Here is a 19,593-nt window from a genome sequence, read left to right on the forward strand (position 1 = left end):
ATTACTGCAACCAGGGAAGTAGTTGATGCCCTCAAAACACTACCATCATACTCCTCCCCTCTGCCAGTTCTTGCAGTTGTCTGCCCATTTCTATGCTTCTATGGAGAACTTCCTATGCACCATCTGTCTGTGTCAGCTCCTTTCAGATGGTCTCATGCCATTGGGGCCCAATTCCATCATCATCTGACGGTAGTTAAAATAACACCGTAGTACTGAAAATTCTTATGACTAATATGAAGCATTTTTGGCCAAGATTTAGCATGGCACGGGTACGATGGCCGAATGTCCTCCTTCTGTGCTGTAACTCTTCTATGGGGTTGAAATTCATCACTCACTGCCCGCTGCCGCCGACTGCCACCGACATTGCTCTTCTTGATCCGCCCAATGCCACTTTCGAGATGGTCTGGAGCGGGCAGGAGGGGAGAGCCGCCCGCTGACATCAGCGGACGGCTGAGGGGTGGAACTGACCTCCCGCCTGCTGAGCTCCCAGATTCCTGTGGGTGGGAGTCGACAGCAGAACTGGGGTGGACCGCTGCGTGGAGGCTGGCCTGTCCTCGACGGTGAGTATGAAGAACCTGAAAAAAAGGTAAGTGAACATTTAAAAAAAAATTTCCACAGCGACATACCTGCATGCGGTCCCCTGTTCCGATAGTTTTTTAACTTTTTATTGCAGCATTTTTTTTCCAGCTCTTCGACCCTCCGTGGGCCCGACTCCATCCTCGGCGGCACTTGGATGGCAAGCGCCTCTGTCGCCGAGAATGAGACCTTCCGCCTGCTGCCGCCCAGATTGGTGGTGTATGTCGTCCATTTGCCGCCTGCCGACCCTTGAGGGACCTCGGCGATGAATATCCCGCCCAAAGTACCGTCCGGTACCTCGGCGGCCATTGGCGGCACTTGGGCGGCACTTGGGTAGGCGGAAGCCTTGATGAAAATCGGCCCCTAATATTGGCTTATTTCATTACATAAGGGGTTATAAAATAATTTAACTCGGAAATTAGATCCCTGCTTAATTTGACAACAATTGTTGGATTTTAGTTTGTACATAATATCCACCATAGGTGTAAAGGCATTTAATTCAAATACAACCATCTTGTGGGGTTTATTCGAATGTGTTGAATTGTAGCTTCTTTTCAATTTGATCTATTTGGTCCTGGTCACTTTATTTTCCAAACTATTTCTCAGCCCAAACTGTTTTAATCAGTGAAGCTGACTGGCCTGTAGAGATGATCAGGCTAGACAGCTTTCATAGAAAAGAACTGCTACGTAATTGTTATGTATGGAGAAAGAGTCAGACTGAACACTGCGAGCTCAAAGTAAAGTGTGACCTTAGTCTTTTATTGCAGGTCTCCAGAGTGCCTCTCCAACCTGTGAGGCCTCCTAAAATACCTGATCTCCCAAGGGATTATGGGATCCCTTGGGACTTCAGGGGATGAGCCCTCTGGTGGCTGTACAAAGTAAATACAAATTTACATATATAACAACACTCCCCGCGCCCCCCCCCCCCCACCCCGCCAAAGTCAATATTTACAATGTGAGTTGATCTGGGGCCCTTCTTGCCATGGTTGATCGTCTCGGTGTGAAAGCTGGTGTTGTTGAATCATTTGTTGGGCCCTCGTTGGACTGCTGTGCAGCTGGCCTTGCTGGGCTGTCTGATGTGTTGGGCCCTGCTGGGCTGCTGTGGATGATGGGTTCTGCTTTGTGGTCAACCGTGGTGTCGGTTGCCACTGGTGTGTATGTTGGAGGATCAAAAAAGACAGGGTCCAAGGTGGGTTGCTCAGGATAGTCCGTTACTCTGAGTTTGATTTGGTCCAAGAGTTTCTGGTGAATGAGTCCATTTGAAAGATTGACCCGAAACACCGTGCTCCCCTCTTTGGCCACAACAGTGCCGGGAAGCCACTTGGGACCTTGTCCATAATTCAATACAAATACAGGATCATTGATTTCAATCTCGCATGACACATTTGCGCTATCATGGTATGCACTTTGTTGAAGCCGCCTGCTCTCTACCTGTTCCTGTAGATCAGGATGAACTAATGAGAGCTTTGTCTTAAGTGCTCTTTTCATGAGCAGTTCAGCAAGTGGGATCCCAGTGAGTGAGTGTGGTCTCATGCGGTAGATAAGCAGGACTCAGGATATGCGAGTCTGCAGTGAGCCTTCAGTTACACTCTTCAAGCCTTGCTTGATGGTTTGCCCTGCTCTCTCTGCCTGATGATTGGACGCTGGTTTAAATGGGGCAGATGTAACATGTTTGATCCCATTGCGGGTCATGAATTCTTTGAACTCAGCACTGGTAAAACATGGCCCGTTGTCGCTCAACAGGACAGCAGATAAGCTGTGAGTGGCAAACATGGCTCGCAGGCTTTCAGTAGCAGCAGCGGACGTGCTAGCCGACATTATCTTACATTCAATCCACTTGGAATACGTGTCTACAACCACAAGGAACATTTTATCCATGAACGGGCCTGCATAGATTTAGCGGCGTCTCCCTGGGTACATTGCTTAACTGCGAGCATGTATTACATCTGTGAACGCAGGACTCTAAGTTCGCATCGATACCGGGCCACCACACATGAGATCTGGCTATCGCTTTCATCATTACAATGCCTGGGTGGGTGCTGTGGAGGTCATTGATGAAGGTGTCTCTGCTCGATTGCCCCACAGAAGGCAGTCTGCCTGTATAGACATTTCATCTTTGCGCCGCTTGAACAGCTTTATCTCCTCCTGCATTTCCACTGGGACACTGGACCAGCTCCTGTGAAGCACACAGCTTTTGACTAGAGATTAAGGGCACAAGTTTCCACATGATTTGTGCCTGATTTTTAGGAGCAACTGGTAGAGAATGGACTATCTTAGAAATCGCAATTCTCCACATTTTTTTTTCTGCAGTTCTGGTCAGGTAGAACAGTTCTACTTTGGAACAGAATTTTTTCTTCAAAAGGGGGCGTGTCCGGCCACTGACGCCTGATTTGAAAGTTTCCACAGTGAAAACGTACTCCAAACTAACTTAGAATGGAGCAAGTGAAGATTTTTGTAGAACTGAAAAAACCTGTTCTACACATTAAAAAATCAGGCGCAGGTTACAAATTAGGCGTCCAGAACGAGGTGGGGGGGGGAGGGGAGGGGAAGGGAAGTCATTAAATTCTACAATAAATCCTTATTTATACTTCTACAAATATTATACAAATAAATCCAACCTGAATAAACATTTATAAGCAAAGAAAAGATTAAATAAACCATCTTCCTACCTGTGTGAAAGTGCTTCAGGCACGGAGAGTGCTGCAGCCGTTTCGTTCCCGCGGGGGGCAGGGGAAGGAGACAGTGAGAAGGCTGCAAGTGCTGATGGCAATGTGCTTTTATTAAAAAATGTTCAAAAATTAAACAGCTACAAAGAACTACAAAAATGGCCGAGTGCCAATGTTTTTTTCACACTGAGCATGCGCGAACGCTCCAACGCGCACGCGCAGCGTTGCCGGCAGGAAAAAAACTAATTTAAATAGTACCCGCCCCCTCCCACTTACAAAATCGGCGCGAGTGTAGGCTCCGCCCCCCTGGGCGCCGCGTCAGGCAGACAAGGAGCTGCAGAACGCTCCAGAATTGCGAGTTTATTTTTAGGCGCAAAAAACGGGCGCCCAGCTCGGAGGGGCGCCCGTTTTTTATCGTGTGGAAACTTGGGCCCAATAAGGGGTCCCAGCTTGTCCAGGTTTTGATCTGCCGGGCAGTGACGGGTGATTGCTCACTCTCGAAAGCTTCCATAACCATGGCTAGATTTGCGGGCTGCGCCATTTCCATCCCCGTGGTGGGCAATGGCAGCCTACTGAGAGCATCGGTGCAGTTTTCTGTGCCTAGCCTGTGGTGGATGGCGTAGTTGTATGCGGACAATGTGAGTGCCCATCTCTTGATGCGGGCCGATGTATTGGTATTTATCCCTTTACTCTCGGAAAACAGGGATATAAGTGGCTTATGGTCAGTTTCCAATTCGAATTTTAGCCCAAACAGGTATTGATGCAAACAGCTAACGCTTCTTTCTCAATCATGTTGGAGACTCTCTCAGCCTTAGACAGACTCCTGGATGCATAAGCAACCGGTTACAGTTTCCCGAAATCATTAGCTTGTTGCAATACACACCTGACGACGCATCTCATGCTAGTACCAAACGCTTACATGAATCATACAACACAAGCAATTTGTTTGAGCATAACAATTTTCTCGCTTTTACAAAGGCATTTACTTGGCTTTTGCCCCAAACCCATTCGTCCGCTTTACGTAGTAAGACATGCAGTCGTTCTAACAGTGTGCTGAGACCCAGTAAGAAGTTACCAAAGTAGTTCAGGAATCCCAGCAATGACTGCAGCTCTGTCACGTTCTGTGGCCTCAGTGCGTTCTCGATTGCCTCAGTCTTCGCGTTGGTGGGCCTGATGCCGCCTGCCTCAATCCTCCTTCCCAAAAACTCCACTTCAGGCGCCAGGAAAATGCACTTCGAGCGCTTTAACCTGAGCCCCACACGGGGGTTGAGTCGACTAAGAACCTCCTCCAGGTTCTGCAGATGCTCGACTGTGTTCCGACCTGTGACCAAGATGCCATCCTGGAAGACCACGGTGCACGGGACCGACTTCAGTAAACTTTCCCTGTTTCTCTGGAATATCGCCGCCGCTGACCGTATTCCAAACGGGTATTTGTTTTAAACAAAAAGATCTTTGTGCGTGTTGATGCAGGTGAGGGCCTTCGATGATTTCTCCAGTTCCTGCGTCATGTAGGCTGAAGTCAGATCCAGCTTCGTGAACGTCTTTCTTCCCGCCAGCATTGCAAAGAGGTCATCCGCCTTTGGTAGTGGGTATTGGTCCTGCAGGGAGAAACGATTGATAGTTACTTTGTAATCGCCACAGATTCTGACGGTACTGTCTCCCTTGAAGACAGGGAACGATCGGACTGGCCTACTCCTTGAACTCGATCGGTGAAATGATGCCCTCTCTTTGCAGCCAGTCTAGCTCCATCTGTACCCTTTCTCTCATCATGTATGGTACTGCTCTCGCCTTGTGATGGATGGGTCGCGCCCCCGGAATGAGGTGGATCTGCACTTTTGCTCCTTGGAATTTCCCGATGCCTGGTTTGAACAGCGAAGGAAATTTGTTTACGACCTGGGCGCATGAAGTATCGTCAGCAGGCGATAGCGCTCGGACGTCATCCCAGTTCCAGCGTATCTTTCCCAGCCAGCTCCTGCTGAGCAGTGTGGGACCACCGCCTGGTACCACCCAGAGTGGTAGCTTGTGCACCGCTCCATCGTAGGAAACCTTCACGGTAGCACTGCCAATTACAGGAATCAGTTCTTTTGTGTAAGTTTTTAGTTTCGTGCGAACTGGAGTTAAGACTGGCCTTGAGGTCTTGTTGCACCACAACCTTTCGAAAGTCTTTTTGCCCATGATGGACTAGCTCGCGCCCGTGTCCAGCTCCATTGACACCGGGAGTCCATTTAGTTCAACCTTCAGCATTATCGGGGGACAATTCGTGGTGAATGTGTACACCCCATGTACCTCTGACTCCTCGGTCTGAGGTTCTGGTTCGTTGTGATCCTCTGTGGATCTGTCCTCCTCTGCAACGTGGTGGTTTGCAGGTTTAACAGGATTAGCAGCTTGCCTGCACACTCGGAGGTGTCCCATTGTCCCACAGCCCTTGCAAACATACCCTTTGAATCGGCATGAATGGAAACAATGATCACCCCCGCAGCGCCAACAAGGTGTTAATGGCCTTGCATTCACCACCCTTGATGGTGGACTCTGAGACATCTGCGGATGTGCAGCTGCAGGTATGTGTGACCTGCCTTGTACATTATAATTCAAAAACTACATCACTTTGTTCACAGTACTTGCAGCAGCATTTGTGTGCTGAGAGATTTGCTTCGTATTGTCACTGGTGGCAATGAACGCCTGGGCTATCGCTATGGCCTTACTCAAGGTTGGGGTCTCTACAGTCAAAAGTTTGCGAAGTATGGTTTCGTGGCTAATGCCAAGTACGAAAAAGTTACTGAGCATGTGCTCCAAATGTCCTTGAAATTCGCAAAGTCCTGCAAGGCCTCTTATCTCGGCGACATAACTCGCCACTTCCTGGCCTTCAGACCTTTTGTAGGTGTAGAACCGGTACCTCGCCATCAGAATGCTTTCCTTCGGGTTCAAATGTTCTCAGATCAGTGTGCACAAATCGTCATACGATTTCTCTGTGGGTTTCGCTGGATTGAGCAAATTCTTCATGAGGCCATACGTTGGCGCCCCACAGATGGTGAGGAGGATCGCCCTTTGTTTGGCAGCGTTCTCTTCCCCATCTAGCTCGTTGGCCACGAAGTATTGGTCCAGTTGCTCCATCAAAGTTTCCCAATCATCTCCCTCCGACAATTTCTCCAGGATGCCCACTGTTCTCTGCATCTTTGGGTTTGCTATCTGTATCTCTTCGCCAGTTGTTATGTATGGAGAAAGAGTCAGACTGAACACTGTGAGCTCAAAGTAAAGTGTGACCTTGGTCTTTTATTGCAGGTCTCCAGAGTGCCTCTCCAACCTGTGAGGCCTCCTTAAATACCTGTGCTCCCAAGAGATTATGGGATCCTTTGGGACTCCAGGGGATGAGCCCTCTGGTGGCTGTACAGAGTAAATACAAGTTTACATATATAAAAGTAATAATATTATTTATATAATAATTTAGCACAGCAAAGATGTAAACTATTATTTTTCATTATATGATGGTCAAGCTAGGCTTAAGGTAAAAATATATTTTGTTACTGCTACTATTCGCTTGTTCTATTACGATATAATAAATATATTTCGGTTAAAAAATGTAATATCTACTGTTATGATAGTCTGCCACCTACCGAAGAGGAGACGGATCATGTGATTCAAGCAGTAACTGAAATAAACTAAAGACATTTTTTCTGTTTAATCCTGAGCACTCTATGAATTTAATTGGATATGTAGGCAAGCCAAAACACTTTCCCTGGGATCTGGGAAGCTAGTGCTCCACTACAAGCCTAATCTGAAACATGGAAGCCCAAATATATCTTGAGTAAAAAGAGTAAAGACAACCTATGAACACAATGTAATTATTAGAACTATGTGGTACAGTTATAAAAAAAAATACAGTTAAGATCATCTACATTGTCTTCATGCCTGTCTCTTTCAGGAATTCTTTCTACTCCAGCAGATTCAGAAGAGGACGCAGAGGATCACTTATCTACCCCAGATCAGACAAATCCATTGAAAAAAGAGTCTGGTAGGAATATTTTTTCAATACTGGAAATTGAACATAATTTAATCAATTTACTGGTGTTTGCTTTATTTTATTTATGTTGTGAAGAAACCTAATCTAGGTTGATATCCACCCTTGCCTGCTACAAATGTTCTGCATGAAATTACTTCAAACAGTCTAAACTCAATTTGTGGTGTAGTCACAAAACTGTCACTAACTTGACAGTTAACTTAGGTTCTTTTGAATGACTGGTAAAAGAAATGGAGAAATTCGCATTAGTGTGCGTGCATGTGTCCAAATAAAGTACCTGCAATGAATTCTCATTTCGTTACCAATTGTTTAGACAGTCTACCACTTAAGAAACATTGAAACTCCTATTGAGATCCTGTTAACATGGTAATATTTGGCCATTTCCTTGACAATTACAGCGTGAAACTGCTCTTTTTTACTAACAGAATCCACATGAATCACCACAGCCTTTGTGGATCGTTACCAATTGCAGTACCTCAAAAGAATACTGGGAAAGAATTGCCAAAACATCTTATCCCCATCCTCTCATTTGAAGTCTTCAGGCTTTTTATATCCACAGAATTAGTAGTTCTGACAGTAGATCCAGAGACCTATGTCACCACTGGCACTAGAACTAGGCAAACCACGCGATTTATCATGGGAGTCCATGGTACCACAGTAATATAAAAGTGCCTCAAGTGAAAATTCAATTTTTCACTAATTATATATTACACAAAAATATCTGATCTTGCAACCAAAATAATGGCTTCTGAACATCTATATGTGATGATTATATGAAGATACGAATCAGGTTTCTGTACAGAGAACATTAACTAAGTGATTAAGCTTATTGCTAACAAATAAAAATGATTCTTCTCTTCTGTGAAGTATTTCTAGCAAAAAATCAGGCAGCTTCCAGATCTCTTGAAATCCATTGCTTGTATGTTTATGTATGAGAATCAATAATAACTTCTGTCCCTTTTTAAATATGCATGAACCATGCTTGTAAATTGCTTTTCTTGTTATCAATAAATTTGAAGTACACATTATCATGGTAGATGTGAGTGGAACTGCAAAAAGTACTTACTGTTTTTGTTTCAGGGCCCTCATGTTACTTCAGCATTAACATTTTATACAAACCAATTTCTTAATTGTGTTCAGACTGAATTTTCAATATTTAAAATACAATGGTCTCTATATTAAACCCAACATGACAGGGGGGGAGGAGGATTGGAGAAGCGGCGGGGAGGGTTAAATTCTAAAACACATAACTCTAATCTACCGCGTACCCGCCAGCCACCAATTTTACGGCTGCGGGTTGCGTGCGAGTGCCCGTCTTGGAAAAGCAGTACACTTCATTAACATATTTAAATCAGAGCCCCACAGTGCAATTAGGAGCCTGATTTAAAATGACTGCTGCTGCATGGATTTCCCAGGGCTCTGGAAACCCAGCAGCGAAATGAAAGCAGGAACTGCTGGCTTGAGAAGGTAAGTGCCATTACAGCACTCCTTGTGGGCCACGAGGAGTAGGAGTACCCCCCCGCACCACCCCCTCCCCCCCCAAGCCCCACAAGAAAGCCTTCAGCATCCCTTCTACTGATTGCGGCCTGTTTCTAGCCCCTGTCATGATTGCAGAGACTCCCCTCATCCCCCCAAGCCTTGATCTGCAGCCTGCTCCCCTCCCGTTTGCCAGAGACCGACTGTGAGGGTTCCCAGCTGCGGCCTTCAGGCGCTGGATTTCCTGCCCGACAGTCAGTTTGGCCAGCTGCTGGGTGGGAAACGGAAGACATTTTTTAATGAGGTCCTGCCATTAAATTCGACAGGACATCCATGTGTCTGGCCTTGCCACGTTACGCTCGGGTTATGGTGCTGTCCCACACCCTCCTCGTAAATATCTCGGAAGAAATGCTGCGTACTGCAATCTAGACCAAAAGACAAAAATAAAATTAAAACTTTATCTCTGCTTTTCTCTTCATTGATAAAGAACAGGCATCTGTTCCCCGAGAAAGGGACTTGAATACCATTTGAGGGAAAGTTTTAAGATTATGCTAAGTTGGATATTGCACACCTACCTCCATATCTTGCTGTGCTGGGTCCCATTGCACTTCCATAATGTAGAGATGTAGAAAGCAAAATGATAGAATCCCAATGGAAAGGGTATCCCCAGTATCAACATTTGTAGTATGTTCCACCAACTATGCACTTACTATTAACTTTAAAAAGGATTTTTACAGATTTAAAAACAAATCTAACATGAAATACACAGCAGGATCTGGTGGTTTACTGATAGTAAATGACATACAGTAAACTAGCTCTATAGACCTGATTCAGTTTTTTTTGTTTATACTATTTAATTAACAATTGTTTTAAAATAAATAGACATTGCACAGCGAGTAAATAAGATTATATTACTTTTAAATCCTAAGAAATTATTGTAATGTAAAAATGATCCTTTAATAAATACTAGACAGTTATAAGCAAGAAGAATTGGATGATAAAGCTGAAGACTCCCAACTTGAAGAAGCAATCGTGAAAATGGAAAGATTGGATAAGATTTTGGTTATGAAGCAGGAAAAAGAAAGGCAAGTGAAGAAGCAAGGAGAAGAGCTAAGGAAAAAACTTTGGGAAGAACTTGAGGTAAAACAGCATCAAGAAATGCTTGTAATATTTTTGGTCCTCTTTTATGTGTTCACTTAATATCAGGTCAACAATCGCTGCAACATGCTAATGCAATTTAAGTTTTTAATGGAATAATTTTTCTAATTATGCAGTTTTATTTGGTTGAGCTGAATCCCTCAAAAAGTTGCTTTGACAAATGAAAAGTAATTACTGCTGTATCTTCTGTCATGGTAAATGTGAACAGCAATTTTTTGCTAACAGGCAAACATTGCATTGAAGTTGGCATCTACATATTCATGCTTTCTATAACAATTTCTAATATGTAACCATTTCTGAATCATAGAATCATAGACATTTACGGCATGGAAGGAGGCCATTTCGGCCCATTGTTTATGCGCCGACTGACAAAGAGCTATCCAGCCTAATCCCACTTTCCAGCTCTAGGTCCGTAACCCTGCAAGTTATGGCACTTCAATTGCATATGCAAGCACTCTTTAAAAGTGGTGAGGGTTTCTGCCTCTACCACCCTATCAGGCAGTGAGTTCCAGACTCCTTTCACCCTCTAGGTGAAAAAAATTCCCCTCAAATCCCCTCTAAACCTCCTACCAATTATTTTAAATCAGTGCTCCTAGTTGTTGACCCGCTCTGCTAAGGGAAATATGTCCTTCCTATCCACTCTATCTAAGCTCCTCATAATTTTATACACATCAATAAGGTCTCCCCTCAGCCTCCTCTGTTTCAAAGAAAACAACCCCAGCCTATCCAATCTTTCCTCATAGCTAAAATTTTCCAGCCCAGGCAACATCCTCGTAAATATCCTCTGTATCCTCTCCAGTGCAATCACACCTTTCCTGAAATATGGTGACCAGAACTGCACACAGTACTCTAGCTGTGCCCTAACTAATGTTTTGTACAATTCAAGCATAACCTCCCTGCTCTTGTATTCTGTGCCTTGGCTAATAAAGGCAAGTATTCCGTATGCCTTCTTAACCACCTTATCTACCTGGCTTGCTACCTTCGGGGATCTGTGGACATGCACTCCAAGGTCCCTTTGTTCCTCTACATTTCTCTGTGTCCTATCATTTAATGTGTATTCCCTTGCATGGTTAGCCCTCGCCAAATGCATTACCTCATACTTCTCTGGATTGAATTCCATTTGCTACTGTTCTGCCCACCTGAACAGTTCATTGATATTAATATGTCCTTACTATACAGTACAAATGCACACGAGGCCCATACTAGAGAGAAGGTCACTCTGTGACCAGTAACCTTTATTTGCCAGCACTGAAGTGATGAAGGTGGGTGGAGCTTCCCCTTTTATACCTGAAAGTCCAGGTTAGGAGTGTCTCCCACAAGTTCACCACTTAGTGGTCAGTGTTCTCACGGTGTACAACTTAGGTCAGTTTATACATGGATTACAATGACAGTTGAATACATGACAGATATCATCCTGCAGCTACAGCTTTCTTCTTCATTATCAACACACAGCCATTTTTTGTATCATCTGCAAACTTCTTAATCATACGCCCTACATTCAAGTCTAAATCATTGATATATAGAAGCAAGGGACCTAGTACTGAGCCCTGCGGAACCCCACTAGAAACATCCTTCCAGTCACAAAAACATCCATCAACCATTACCCTTTGCTTCCTGCCTCTGAGCCAATTTTGGATCCAACTTGCCACTTTGCCTTGAATCCCATGGACTTTTACTTTCGTGACCAGTCTGCCATGTGGGACCTTATCAAAAGTCTTACTAAAATCCATATACACTATATCAAATGCACTACCCTCATCGACCCTCCTGGTTACCTCCTCTAAAAATTGAAGTTGAAAGAAAAATGAACGCTGGTCATTGAAATTAAAACTCACAAAAGTCACGTACTAAAATGTCATGCTTTAATGTCTTTGAATTCTCTGGTCGGAATCGGTGCTGGTGATTTTACAGGTGGAGTTGATGATGAAACCTGACTCAAGGATTACAGCATCCTTTAATTTCTAGATCATCAAATTTGATTGTTTCTGGTTTTGATTTTCAATATCCATCCTGTGTGTTTGATCATTCCTAATTTTTTGTTCTTGGGATGTGGGTAATGCTGGCAAGGCGGCATTTATTTGCCCATTCTTGCTTGCCTTGAGAAAGTGGTGTTGAGCTTTCTCGTTGAACCGCTGCAATCCTTGTAGTGGCGATGGTCGCATGATGGTGTTAATTAGGGAATTGCAAGATTTTCACCCAGGGATAATGAAGGAATGGCAGCATTTGTCCAAGTCAGGATGGCATGTGATTTGAAGGTGATGGCGTTCCCACGATATTGTTGCTCTTTTCTTTGGTGTTTGAGTAATTCTTGAAACTATTATGGGTATTCTAGCAGCTGTCACAAAACCTATGTGTCATTGGGCCCAAGTTTCCACATGATTCGCGCCTGATTTTTAGGAGCAACTGGTGGAGAACGGACTATTTTAGAAATCGCAATTCTCCACATTTTTTTTTCTGCAGTTCTAGTCAGGTAGAACAGTTCTACTTTAGAACAGAATTTTTTCTTCAAAAGGAGGCGTGTCCGGCCACTGACGCCTGATTTGAAAGTTTCCACAGTGAAAATGTACTCCAAACTAAAGTAGAATGGAGCCAGTGAAGATTTTTGTAGAACTGAAAAAACCTGTTCTACACATTAAAAAATCAGGCACAGGTTACAAATTAGGCGTCCAGAATGAGGTGGGGGGGAGCGGGGGGGAAGGGAACTCATTAAATTTGAAAATAAATCCTTATTTATACTTCTACAAATATTATACAAATAAATCCAACCTGAATAAACATTTATAAGCCAAGAAAAGATTAAATAAACCATCTTCCTACCTGTGTGAAAGTGCTTCAGCCAGGGAGAATTCTGCAGCCGTTCGTGCCGCTGAGCGGGAGGGGAGGGGAGGGGGTGGGGGTGGGGGGGGGGGGGAGAGAAAGCTGTTCGTGTCGCTGAGCGGGAGGGGGGGAGGGAGGGAGAGAGAGAGAGGGGGAGGGAGGGAGAGAGAGAGAGGGGGAGGGAGGGAGAGAGAGAGAGGGGGAGGGAGGGAGAGAGAGAGAGGGGGAGGGAGGGAGAGAGAGAGAGAGAGAGGGAGGGAGGGAGAGAGAGAGAGAGAGGGGGAGGGAGAGAGAGAGAGAGAGGGGGAGGGAGGGAGAGAGAGAGGGGGAGGGAGGGAGAGAGAGAGAGGGGGAGGGAGGGAGAGAGAGAGAGGGAGAGGGGGAGGGAGGGAGAGAGAGAGAGGGGGAGGGAGGGAGAGAGAGAGAGGGGGAGGGAGGGAGAGAGAGAGAGGGGGAGGGAGGGAGAGAGAGAGAGAGAGAGAGGGGGAGGGAGGGAGAGAGAGAGAGGGGGAGGGAGGGAGAGAGAGAGAGGGGGAGGGAGGGAGAGAGAGAGAGGGGGAGGGAGGGAGAGAGAGAGAGGGGGAGGGAGGGAGAGAGAGAGAGGGGGAGGGAGGGAGAGAGAGAGAGGGGGAGGGAGAGAGAGAGAGGGGGAGGGAGAGAGAGAGAGGGGGAGGGAGAGGAGGGAGGGGGAGGGAGGGAGAGAGGGGGAGGGAGGGAGAGAGAGGGAGGGAGAGAGGGAGAGAGGGGGAGGGAGGGGGAGAGAGGGAGGGAGGGAGAGAGAGGGAGGGGGAGGGAGAGAGGGGGGGAGAGCGGGTGTCGGGTGGGGGCGGGTGTCGGGTCGGGTCTGGTCGGCGGGGGGGGGGGGGGGAGCAGGAGCTGGCCGTGGGATGAGCCTTATTCACGCAGCCCCAGTGAGGCCATTCGGCCAGAGCTAGGGGCTGCGTGCTTCGGGCCCCTCCCACACAGTTCGGCGCCTGGAGCTACTGCACTTGCGTGCCGACTGTAGCGCGCATGTGCAGAGCTCCCGGCACTGTTTTCAGCGCCGGGACCTGGCTCCGCCCCCCCCACAGCTCGTGCTGACTGCGTCGAGTTTCAGAGGACCTGTAAGTAGGTGGAGAATACCGAGGATTTTTTTAGGCGCGAAAAAGGGGCGCCCGTTTTTTTTTCTTGTGGAAACTTGGGCCCATTGTTTTAAAATGAGAATTAGGGCCACACTATTGTAGTTATATCTTTATATCTATGCCACTTTTGAGTGTTGTTTCCCCACTGAGATCTGTGATTGTGTAATTAAATCTCATGTCTTACTATCCAGATAGTAATGTCTTTTTATTTTTATAGACTGTAGTTTGTGAATTACTCTCTCTCAGTTTTATCATTATTGATCTTTATTCCCTGTGAACCAATTCTCACTCCTTTTAATCTCTATTCCCCCTGTCTAAACTTGACCTCTCAATTGTTTTGTGTGTCTGTTCTCCCTATTGTGCTTATGCCTAGGTTATAACAATTTGGATTTTGAACTGGAAGGTAAAACAAAATCACAGTGATTTTCCTTATTTGGAGAAATTGTTTGGTTGGTAAGTTTGAGGCAGCTGATGTGAGGTGATAGTGAAAATGAATAACGAGAGCAAGAAAGTTTTGGAGAATTATGTGAAAAGGAATATTTCAACATAGATTTGGAACAGAGAAAGCTAAATCTGGGTAATTACTTTAATTATACAAGAAGGAAATGGGAATGAAAGGATAGAAAAAGGTATCAAACAAGAAAAATTATGAGATAAGCTTGGAAAAAGTCAAAAGAATTGGCATATAAAACTGAAATAAATAGAAAAAGTTGAAGTTGAAGTTGAATTGAGAAGAAACAAAAAGTAGAAATAAATGAGTAAACTTTAAACCAAGAAAAGAAAGAACATAAACAAGGACATGGAAACAAAATGCAAGGTTGGAAATTAAGGAACAGAATGTATCAAAGTCTCAGATAGTAATGAGCAGCAGCACATTAAATGAAAGAAACATGATGCAAGAAACTATGTATACACTTTCATCTTCACTGCCTGGGTGGTAACGTGGCAGACTGGACCATCTGACTGTTGTAGGACCTGCCCAAAAATGATGCAGTTTCTACAACAGGTGGGCGATTTGCTCCACCAGTTTACTGGCCAGGCAAATGATGATGAAAATGTAGCCCGTAAAGTGTGATTAGGGAGAAGAGTGAAGGTAGAACAATCAGAGAAGAAAAAGTGAAGAAAAAAAAAACCTGGAATATGTGACAGAACTGGAAAAAACCCAAAGGCAATAGAAGACTAAAGTAGGGATACATATACTAAAGTTTAGTGTAATGCGAAGTTTGTTCATTCAATACAGATTATGAAAATGTATAGTACCCTTTTACTAAGCAATAAGTCCTGATCATTTGGTAGGAAAGGATTAAGAAAGAGACTCAGAAGAAAGCAAGCAGCAGGAATGTGAACACTGGAATCTCTGTTGCAGAAAAAGTAAGTTCTGGGGAAACAATTCCATGTAAAGTTTTTATTGCTGTTGCTAAGTACAAATAATGCACAATTGTAAAGCCAGGAAATATAGTATTAATCATTTAAATTCTAATTTTTCTTCACTTGTTCAACTTTGGGATACAAATAGGATATTCCCATTATGCTGAGGGTGGTGAGGTAAGGACAGTGGCTTTTTAAGAAGTTTGTACCATGGTATTAGAATCCTGATCAGTTGATCTTTTTTCATTCTGTTGTATAAGAAAACTCATTCTGAACTGCACCTTTACATCATTTCTTCTGCTGTTGTTGGTATTAGCCTGGCTGTTCACCACCACACAGTCCAAATAAGTTTTAGGCCTTTTATTTTTTTCACTGCTATAGATCAGTGTTATTTGTTGTTTGCAGTTCTAAAAATAGTCCTGTGACAGTTCCTTAATTTTTCAGAAAGTATTTCATTGTTGCTTAGTTATCTATACCATTTTCTTCAGTTGATAGATTTTGTGCCTCAGTACTGGCACATTGGGCTGTCAAATAAAATTGCACATTTCATGATGAAATTTAATTGAAATCTGTAAGTGGATTTCTTCCCGTAGTTACTGTCGCAATGTAGGGTTTTCAGTCCTTCAACAAAAAACTTCTGCGTGATTTGGGCCCGAGTGATTTTAAACAACAATTTTAATATATTCACTAATAACAATATTACTTGTACAACTATTTTACAATATTACATTAAATAAAGCAATTAATACAACCTGATATCCCCGCGAATTTCAAGGTGATCAGGCTTGACCTCCATGGGCTGCTTTCTAGGCTATAGACTTCTGACTGTCCCGAGAGCTCTAACCTTTGGGGGAAGTATGCCCAGCCTTTATACTATTTGACTGCTTTGTTCTTCACGTAGGTCTCTCTGTCCTTAACTCTTAGTCATTAATTATCACACCAAGCTGATATCGCGTTAGCAACTCAAGATGAGTTGTTTTACATAGTGTCCTAATCACCTCAACCTCCATCTTTGTCTCACAAGCTGTTATTGTTCTCTTGGAATGAATAGACTCTCCCTATCTATGTATAGGCCTCCCTAAATCTGACTGCCTCACCAGCCTTTCAATGCTATCAGTTACTGTGGTATTTTGGTGACTGAGCAACTGCACCCTTTAAACTAGGTACCTGATTCTCATGCCCAGCTCGTTTGGTTCACAGAGACGAAACTCCATCCCCGCCAGCACCTGACCTCTTGCTAAAATGCTTGGAGCTATACGAGATGGGATGCTTCATTATATTCTAAAAATATTCTAATTTATTTTCTACCTTGCCTAATTCTAGTAATTTATCCAAATAAGTCATGGGTTCTTCCTCAGAGCCCTGATCTTCTTCCAAAGGTGGAGAGTACACTAGGAGTTAAATTTCAAAGAAATACATAGAAATAATGGGTACAACATGGAAAAAGGTAATTTTGCCCAATCAGTCTGTGTCGGCATTTATCTTCCACATAAGGAAATAGTTCTAATCACATTTATCCACCCTCTTCCCATATGCCTTCAACCCCTTTTCCTTTATCCACCTATCCAATTTAATCTATTCTAATAAGACAAGACCCAATTTTTCAAATCTGTCTTCATATTTGTAGTTCTTCATATCTTTGAATCTGTGTTGTGCCCTCTAAATTGCCTCAACATTCTTCAAATAGTGTGGAGCCTAAAACTGCACACGCTGCTAAAATTGTGGTCTGAAAGAGATTTACCATTACATTTCAGCTTTTATAGCATAAAGATGTTGCCATAAGACCCAGTGTTCCATTAGTTTTTTATGACCTTGAAGTGCTCCTTTTAATGTCTTGTGAACTTGAACTCACAAATCAGAATGTGTTCTGCCACGAGAATGCTTATTTTGAAAAATAAGGTAGTTATAATCATTCTTTGTGTCATATCCCTGTGTTGATTTTTGAATATGGGAGCTATTAGCTTGAAATAGTTAGAATAGAGTTACTTTAGTAGAAATTATCTTGGGGTGTTTCAATATCAATTGTATTAATTAAAATCATTTAAACTGTAAGCCCACCCTTCCTATTATCTCTTTATTTTGCTCAGTGTTCATTTTTTCTGATTGTGCCTCTGTGAAATGTCTTGGGACATTTTTCCACATTGAAGGCTTTGTATGAATGCAAATAGTTATTGTCAGGGTTGGTGATTCGTGCAATGCAATATTACCAATTATATCATTGGTGAAACGAGGATATTAGAGGTAATTATAGTCTTTGTAACAGTCTGATTTTTGAAAGATTTGCTGGTGAGATACTCTTGAAGGATCTGTGATCATAGGAGAAGAATGGTAGAATTTTGTTGAAAGAAACAAGAACTACTATTGATAAAGCTGACAAATGAGAACACTCCATTTATGTTTGAAATCACACACTGTGATGTAAGTCTAACTGTAAAATGGTATGTTAAAATCAGAAAATTCCAGCTAAGGTCAGAAATTAAGAAATTATTTTCTTTGTTTCAGAGTGCAAACCCTGAGGGATTTGTGGAATGCCCTGAGGTGGCAGAAAATACAATGAGATTCTTAGCTCTTTCACCAACTCGAAATGGTGAGTGGAAGGAAACCCTGATGCTGGTTAATTGTACAAAATAATGTGAAGAAACTAATGGAATTATTGCAACTGCACTACATCCTAGTTCCAAGTATTCTTTGGTATTAAAGCACAGGTTAGCGGGAATGTGATACATTGGCAAATCTTTGATATTTTTTCATGCTTAGAACAATTTGGCATCTATTGACAATTTGACATAACATGAGCTGAACCCTTATTATGTGAAATCTATTTACATCAGCCTTTAAGTACAAACATACAATTAGGCCGAATTCTAACATACAGTGAAATTCAAATAAGGTCGAGAAGCAAATTTATAAATTGAGGAATTTGTATGGCTTGGTTTGTCTTGCTGCTTGAGACATTTTATAAATGTTTTTCTTTCTGGCAATTTTACCCATCTTCTCTTGAAATTGTTGACTCCTTGCTGGTTACAGTTCCATGGTGCTCCTTATCCAAATAGCCATTATTAATGTGTGTGCATTGACAGTGAGCACCAGAAGCTATTTTTCCATAGGGCATTACAGTAGTGCCCGATCTCGTCTTGCCTAACATCATGACAAACTATTTCACTTGTCTAGGACAGTAGTATCAGAGGACACAGTCTTCACTAGAAGGGGGTAAATTCAAAATGAATCAGCGAAACCATGGCTGGAATTTTCTGCACCTAGGCGGGTCAGGTGCCGTGGTTGCCGTCTTGGGTCACGACCCTGTTCTTCATACCATGCTGCTCTTGAGATTGACTCTATGTTCATGGGGCCTATTAAGGCCGCCCTGCATGTTACTCAGCCCTATTAAATGGTACGGATCTGATGATATCATCAATTACACGTTTTCAGCCAGGATATTTGCAGCTTCATCTAGGAGTGTACAGACAGAACACTGCACAATTGGACTGCTACAAAGTGTGCCGAACATGACTGCACTGAGACAGAGGGCTGTAACCAGGTTCACCGATGATTCCGTCCAATTGCTGATGGAGGGAGTGAGAGAATGCAGGGAGGTCCTCTTCCTTTTTAATGGACGGAAGAGATCTCCCCAGGGGACAAAATGAGTCTGGCTCCAAATAGCAGAGGAGGTCAACAACAGGGATGTGGTCAGGAGGACCTGTGTGCAGTGCTGCAAACATTTCAATGATCTCATTAGATCAGGAAAGGTGAGTACAAAGCCACACTCAACTTCATCCTGCCGTGCCTCTCATCACATCCCCCTCACTCTGCCTTCCCAACACTGCTCCTGCATGTCCTTACTCACACCAGCATGCCTTGCACATCCACCCATCCCTCTCTATCTACATTATCACATCCCCATCTGACGAGTCACCCTCATCCTAATGCAATCAGACCAACTAACAACACACAAGGAGACCACTTGGCATTTCCATCCACTCCATCATAGTCACCCTCTAAAGATGTAATCCATCCATTCCTTACACTCATTCCATCACTCTCACTCAACCTTGTCTTCTTTCCCTCCTTGCAGGAAAAGAGAGCCCACAATAAGAGGGAGAGGGAGTGAACCGGAGGTGGCCCTCCATTATTGGCCACCCTAACATCAGCAGAAGAGACTACTTGGAAGAGTCTGACGTCGCGAGCAGCTGGAGGTGGGAGATGGAGAGAGGGGGACATTTCAGCAACCTGGTGACAGAATTTCATATCATACAGCTGCATGGCATACAACAGTCACTCAGATGGGATCGAAGTCAGCAGCCATTGAATGGTCATCATGTGCATAATGGTATCTGTACCCATTCTTCATTTGACATATCGAACTCATCTCTTTACTCTCCCACAGGTCTATCAAGAG

The 19,593-nt window shown here is 43.8% G+C and overlaps 1 protein-coding gene across 1 annotated transcript in view; it reads left to right on the forward strand.

Annotated features, from left to right (window-relative positions):
• Positions 1 to 19,593, forward strand: part of fsip1 (fibrous sheath interacting protein 1) — an 816,866-nt gene that overhangs the window by 45,146 nt on the left and 752,127 nt on the right. Inside the window, exons 5-8 of the mRNA XM_070877889.1 lie at positions 7,162 to 7,251; positions 9,704 to 9,873; positions 15,126 to 15,200; positions 17,700 to 17,784. Of these exons, the coding sequence (XP_070733990.1) occupies positions 7,162 to 7,251; positions 9,704 to 9,873; positions 15,126 to 15,200; positions 17,700 to 17,784 (420 nt within the window). The remainder of the gene's footprint in view (positions 1 to 7,161; positions 7,252 to 9,703; positions 9,874 to 15,125; positions 15,201 to 17,699; positions 17,785 to 19,593) is intronic.

Source organism: Pristiophorus japonicus, chromosome 4 (assembly GCF_044704955.1).
Source record: "Pristiophorus japonicus isolate sPriJap1 chromosome 4, sPriJap1.hap1, whole genome shotgun sequence".
NCBI classification, from domain to species: domain Eukaryota; kingdom Metazoa; phylum Chordata; class Chondrichthyes; family Pristiophoridae; genus Pristiophorus; species Pristiophorus japonicus.